Here is a 7,499-nt window from a genome sequence, read left to right on the forward strand (position 1 = left end):
GCATAGAAACGCGTAAAAAACACAGATTTGTTGAGAAACTAGTGAAAACAATTGGTTTGTTTACGACTACTAATTCTGGACCACTTGGGTAGAACTGTCAAAACAGTGAGGCCTTGAATATGACGTTAGCCACGAACCAACCTATATTGAGAAAAATTCCCCGTACATTCTTGTCAATAAAACGTCATTTAGAAATTTTCAAAATATGAAAACTACAGGAGATGATTCGAGAAGAAACATTTACATATCTGCAGAAAAAAGATACAGAAGGCTCTCTGGATTAGTCCATACAAGTTTACAAACTGACAATAACTCTGAGTAACTTTTTATAACTATATTATGAGTTAATTTATTTCTTCTGAACATAATTTTAATAGGTTTATGAAAGATGGCATTGAAACGTCGGTAGAGTTTGGTAAAATTGATAAAATAGAATCAAATACAAAGTGTTTAGAAGAAAACTGTTACAAATTTACGTCCGAATTAATTGACACTAGTTTAAAGCCAAGAAGACAATCCAGAAGACTATACGGTCGATGTAAATGTTCAACGAATGCTAATTCCGTTCAAGTTCAAAATGAATCCAATGAAGATACTTCTGATGAATTAGCCAATGACACGCTAAGGGAAGATAAAATAAATTCGTCTAATATTGATGAAAATTCCACTCAATTGTCTGATGATTATCTAAAAGAAAACATTAGTAATCCTTCTAAAAGACGACCCTGGAGACTATCTGGACAATTTAAGTGTTTAACGAATGCTAGTTCCGTTCAAGTTCTAAATGAATCCAATGAAGATACTTCTGATGAATTAGCCAATGATACTCTAAGGGAAGACAAAATAAATTCCCCTAATATTGATGAAAATTCCACTCAATTGGCTGCTGACTCTCTGAAAGAAAACATTAGAAATTCTTCTAAAAAAACATCCAGGAGTGTATCTGGTCGATTTAAATATTTAACTAATTCTAGTTCCGTTCTAGTTCTAAATGAGCCCAATGAAGATACTTCTAATGAATTAACTAATAATATTCTAAGGGAAGACACAATAAATTCCCCTAATAATGATGAAAATTCCACTCTATTGGCTGCTGACTCTCTAAAAGAAAGCATTAGTAATTCTTCTAAAAGACGATCAAGGAGACTATCTGATCGATTTAACTGTTTAATGAATGGTAGTTCCGTTCAAGTTCTAAACGAATCCAATAAAGATACTTCTAATGAATTAGCTAATGATATTCTAAGGGAAGACAAAATAAATTCACATAATATTGATGAAAATTCTACTCAATTCGCTGATGACTCACTGAAAGAAAACATTAGTAATTCTCCAATACCCAAAAGAAATTTAAAAAAGAGACGAAAGAAGGAATTAAGTGAAAAAGAAATAATTAAGTATTACTTGGATAAAACTTTTAAAAAACGATTCAACTCTCTTGAAACGATTTTTGAAGCCCCCGCTAAACAGAGTATGAGTGTGAGAAAGTACAAGAGATTTTTAACATTTGATAACAGTCAGTCTAAAATAAACAAACGACATAGCAAAGTATTGAAACGTAAAGTTTGTAGTAAATCTGGTAAAAAAACCTTAAACTAGTAGAGAGTTGATGCATTAATATTTTCCTCTGTGTGCTGTTATTAGTTTATAATTATTAATAAATATTCGAGTAATTTTTGGTGACAAAACATTATTGGTGATTGACATTATATTTAGATTAGCTGCATTGTATAATCCTATCCATGTATTAATAATAAATAACGCTTTATTGTACAAAAAACCAAAATAGCTTCATCGACAAAGCATTTACAAAACAAACAAAAGCACAAAAATACACTAATAATAAAAAATATTATACAATACATATCAATTCAGAAAAATTTACGTTATTAAAATTACAAATAAAACAGCATTTTTCAAATCATCAACATTTTAAAATTCAAAATTGTTCATGATTAAACATCAACAAAAAAGTCGTTCACCGCATATAGGACTCTCTCCAGTAAGTATATAAAACAAAATAAAATATAGTAAATAAAACAACAAATCATTGAGCCTACACACATTATATTTTTACACGTATTAAATAAAATTGGAAAGGCACTGATAAACCGGAAATTAAGTCGACCATTTTAGGTCCCCATCGCGCTTTATTTAAGATTTTTATATGCTCCTTCCTATATAGGGAAATTAAAATAACTTTCGTTGCGCATCATAATACGACCACCAGCAAACTCCATAAGACGACGCATGGTGTCATTGATGACGTGCATCGAAAGTTGTTCCAATTTTCCTATATATTTTTATGCAAAATGTCCATCACTACAGTACATCTGCTGGATCTGTGTCTATGAAAGGAATGCGGACAAAAAACATTTAAATAAACAGCAATATATTTTATACGTCGACTTGACGAGTACGTCACCGCAAATCGCTCCGCCCACTCATTTTATTGGCTGCTTGCAAATTTGTTGAATTTGTATTGATAGGACGCGTCGTCTATTTTTTTATGAAAAACATTGAGAGAATATCGTTTCCCCTCTCACGGATACCCCGTAGCTACAGAACGGACAGACGTACTGTAGTAGTTATAAGCTTGATTGAAGTTCATCTACATGTCAAAGTCACAACATGAATTATGACAATGCTGTATATTTGTTGGAAACGTCAAAAAAACTACCTTGACAGTGAAATTAATATTTTAAACATTTTACAAACCTCATCAAGATGCATCCAGACTTATCGCCTCATCTGCACACCGATAAATGTAATGAGCTAATCAGACAGCTGCGAGCTTGTCACACCGATCATAAGTTCCTAAAGTTTCTCGGCTACTGCAATGAGTTCGATACCCTAATGGACAGATGTCTCAAACAAGAAAGAATAGCTAGAAGAGAGGAAAACTACAGGAAGTCTTTGGAAGAAAAGAAACGGATTGCTAAACGCTTGAAAGAACTGAATGATGCTCGCGTAAATGGATAGAGATTTTAGCTAAATTGATGATGTTATGATTGTTATGTACCTACTGCATTGGTAGATTTGTTTTATTTAGTTGTAATATTATATTTTTTCTTAATATGGATATGTTTTTAATCTTCAAATATGGAAATGAATGAATATGTATTTTTTTAATAAATGTATTATTCCTTGGTTGATTTGTTTTTTTTTTCATGGTAATACAAAAGAATATCTAATAAATTATTGAAAACAAAGATGCAAACTAAATTAATTTAGGTATCATTTAACTTTCCTTCTATACCAGTACCTTTAAATGCAAGTTACTATAAAAAATATCCATTTTTATGGTGAAATTCCTATTATGATTTTACTCTAGGGTAATATGTTATCCCACATGTTATACAGATATACCGGGTGCGTCTCAAAAGTGGCTCACCCCAATAACTTTTTTATTTTGTCAGATAAAAAACGAGATTTGGTATGTTACTATATGACATAAATCAGGATTGATTGACGCATTCACTTCCTGTTTCACCGGGAATGACTACAACTTTAGATTTTTAAATTACACCCTCGGAATGTTTTACTTTATTCGATAGAAAATGGCACTCTGAATATAATGACATTTCATATTTCAACTTTTAAGATTTTCGCTTTAAAAAAGACTTTTAAATTTCAATCTAGAGTGCTATATTAGTGTTAAAAACACTAATTTTTAATCAAGGAGCCTTGAAAAAATAGATTTGATCGTCTAATGTTTTTCGTGTCTTGTCCTGGCCAGTTAAAAGATGCTCAAATCGTATTTTTAATCATATCTGAATTTTTTCAAATGGAACAAGGCTTGCTCAAAAGCATTTTTTACGAATAATATGATACAACACACTTGGTATTTCGAGTCAAATTGTCGTTATGAACCGCATGCATACAATTTCAAATAAATTCAAAGAAATAAACTATATGCAAAAATATCAAAAGTTAACAACTGATATGTCATATATGTCATTCTATTCAGACTGTCATTTTCATCATTAAAATCGTATTCACTCAATCTAAAAATAAATTACAACCTTCTTAAAGTCAACTGGCAGTAAGCGCCTTTAAAAAAATCAAGAAGAGGACGGGCCAAGTAATGACGTCTAGGACTTGACCTTGCCAAAATTATCATCGATTGCCATTCCCCAGCGGTCTTTGACACCGTTTTTTTTTCGATCTTATAATACATTGGATATACTGTAAGAAACCTATTGTAGTCTTGGTTTTAATAGTTTTTTTTTGTTTTAGCATATTTTTGCTTATGTATTTATAGAAATTCGATAAATAATCATTTATCTCTCTCATTTAAAAAATCAAATAAATACATATAATAATTAATAAATTTTACTTTTTTAATATTTGTTAATGCACTAAAGAAAATGAAATAATATTTAAGTTAAAAATATTAAATCAAAAGTTTCAAGATGTTTAAAAATATTTACATAGAGTATTTTTGAAGAAGATAATCCCCTATGTTTGCCATTTTATGTAACAACCTAACGAACTTCTCGGACCGGTTCCAATACTGTTATTCTTCAACAATGATAGCCAGTAGATCTCCTATTAAGTGTGCAGAGTTGTATTATAAGTACGATGATCCGTTATATTTATCAATAAAACACCTGGTAAGTTGCTTCACTCAAAATATTTAAATATGTTATAAGGATGTAAGATATAATTACTAAATGGTATTGTTTGAATTCTTCTTCAAACTTTAAATAGAATTTTACATTGTGTTGAGGCAATTATTTGCTATAATATCGACATATGTACATATCACTTTGACTAGTTTATACATTACATCCATATAACATCATATACAATTATTTTATACATTACCAAAGATAATTCTACTATTATAATATTCTTTGACATTACTAAACATATACTACCTACTATGACGCACCATAGTATCGGTAAATTACAAGAGGTTTCTTGGTATCGAAATTTGACACCATGTATGGTAACGCTTTGGCTCAAACAAAAAATACCTCAACAGTAGAGGCAAATGTGTTCTATGGTAAAACGCTCTATTAACACCCGTAATCAAAATAGTCTGATTTTTATGATACATTAGGTCATATTAAATTACTTAATCAATGTCAACTAACTTTAATAAATAAATTTTAGAAATATTTAGTATTTCAAGGAACAATTTAAATATATAGGTAGACCAAACAAATTAATAAATGTTTTTTTCTTTTAGTTAAATTGAACTAAATCCATTTGTTTATTTGAAATTAACAGACATAATTGCTATAACCCTTGTTTATATAAAAATATATATACAAGGGTTATAGTAACTATGTCTGTTAATTTCAAATAAACAAATGGATTAACTATAACTAATGGAATAGCTAATACTAGTATACATAAAAACTTTCAAAGCAGAAGATAGATATTAAATGACAATATGAACGACGATGCATCAAATCAGAAGCCATTTCTTATCTTAATCACATAGGAATCACATAGAATCACATAATCACATAGGAAACTTAAACAAATTATATAAAATGAACTAAGACGTAGTTCATAAAACATCTGAAATATATTCGATAAAATTAAAAAAATAATAAGAAGAAGAAAATAGAAAAGAAAATGATTTCAATTGATTTTAATAATAATAAAGTATGTGTATTTTGGTATAGGGAATCTTCTCCTGTATACATTATAAGAGAACTAGCTTTTTACAATTATGTTCTACCACAGAATATCTAGCTACGCAACAGAAGCCTCGCTACATGTATAAAATCGTAGGTCTCAAAAGGAGACAGGCTTTAAAAGCCTGTCTCCAAATCAGATATTTTGATGTGGCAGTTTCACTACTACATAACAGAGGGCGATAAATTTAAAAGAAAACAGTTTTCTACAAACGAAATTTAAAAGAATTTTATGCAGTGTTGCCATTTGTAATTTATATTGTAATATTTCCTGATAAAGCCTAGCTTCAAATTTGCTACATCATTTAAACATATTAAAATACATCTCTTTTTTCAAACGTTTAAGTATTTAACTTGCCATGTTAGTTGGAGTTAAATCTTACGAGCTAAATTAAAATCACTTCCTGACGTTTGATTCTAACTGAATCCTGAATTTTGATTGTAATTCGGCGACAATATAATAAGTATTGTTCTACTATTATGACACCACTTCCTGACGTTCGATTGTGTTCATACCGTATGATCGGGAAAAAACGGCGTTAGCGATGGCTATGAAATGAAAATCGCTGACATTTTGTTATTAAGAACTATAACTAAAATTTAAAGCATATAGCCTAGTTATTTTCTGTCCAACGTCTCTTGTTCAACGAAAATGCAACGAAAGAATTGGAAAGAATATATGACAGTTGACAGGTAATAATTATTATCTTTTTAGCCGACCCTTTGAATAAGAAGACTAAGGAAGGAGCATAATGCTATCCATGTATTTATGCATGGTGGGCGGAAAAAGCTCTCTAGGGTGGGGATCTTTGACAGTTCTGTTTGACGATTCACTTGACTCATTTGAAATGCATTTGAATTTGATTTGAAATTTTGTGGATTTGTCAGTCTTTACGGAGCTTATTTTATGTTATTTATTATTTATTCTACTACTGATAGTTGTATAAAGGTAGCAAATCTAGATCGAAATTGTGGCAGAACTTAAATTAACAGTGACACTATCGCGATTTATCGAAAAAGACTCTAAAATAGTTGGTTGTGTAGCGTGCGGTAGATCTCGGCAAAAATTGAGTGAAATAATGGAACAACTTTTCGCTAGTAAGTGACTATATAATATACATACGTGTAGTAAACCGATCATTTATGAAATTCACTTAAATTAACTAAATTATATATTTTTTTGAATTTTAGCTTTTATTTACTACTTGTCAAAGATCAGATGTCAAAGAATTTTGATACGTTAATTTGACTTACATGCTTCAGTAGCGTATCGGATGTTTGTGTTAATAAATACTTATTATAACTTATCTATTTTTATTAGAATTATATATTTTTATAACAATTTTAATAACTACCAACATTTATTCACAACGTAAAATAAAATAACAAATTATTGAGTCTACCCCACGTCTACCCTAAATCATAGTTTTACATTTTTTAAATAAAATTAGAACGGCACTGATAAACCGGAATCTTTGAATAAGAAGACTAAGGAAGGAGCATATCAAAAATCTTAGGTACACCGCGATGGGCCTCAAATATGGCCGACTTAAATTCCGGTTTATCAGTGTCGTTCTAATTTTATTTAAAAAATGTAAAACTATGATGTAGGGTAGACGTGGGGTAGACTCAATAATTTGTTGTTTTATTTTACGTTGTGAATAAATGTTGGTAGTTATTAAAATTGTTATAAAAATAAAAAAAATTTAATAAAAAAAAAATTTCACTCAATTTTTGCCGAGATCTACCGCACGCTACACAACCAGCTATTTTAGAGTCTTTTTCGATAAATCGCGATAGTGTCACTGTTAATTTAAGTTCTGCCACAATTTCCATCTAGATTTT

The 7,499-nt window shown here is 29.9% G+C and overlaps 1 protein-coding gene across 1 annotated transcript; it reads left to right on the plus strand.

The window, feature by feature from the left end:
- Window positions 1-175: 175 nt before the first annotated feature.
- On the plus strand, window positions 176-1,691 carry LOC115881155 (myb-like protein D). Its single transcript, XM_030898531.1, has 2 exons — window positions 176-318; window positions 378-1,691. The coding sequence occupies exons 1-2, from the start codon at window positions 206-208 to the stop codon at window positions 1,597-1,599; spliced, it is 1,335 nt and encodes a 444-aa protein (XP_030754391.1). The 5' UTR covers window positions 176-205; the 3' UTR covers window positions 1,600-1,691.
- Window positions 1,692-7,499: the final 5,808 nt, after the last annotated feature.

The sequence above is a fragment of the Sitophilus oryzae genome, unplaced genomic scaffold, assembly GCF_002938485.1.
Source record: "Sitophilus oryzae breed Bouriz unplaced genomic scaffold, Soryzae_2.0 scaffold_169_pilon_pilon, whole genome shotgun sequence".
NCBI lineage: Eukaryota > Metazoa > Arthropoda > Insecta > Coleoptera > Curculionidae > Sitophilus > Sitophilus oryzae.

Bases quoted from the DNA above. Each gene is read 5' to 3' on its own strand.
- LOC115881155 (XM_030898531.1), top strand. From the start codon at position 206: ATGAAAACTACAGGAGATGATTCGAGAAGAAACATTTACATATCTGCA. The intron at 319-377 runs GTAACTTTTTAT...TAATTTTAATAG, and splicing joins CAAACTGACAATAACTCTGA to GTTTATGAAAGATGGCATTG.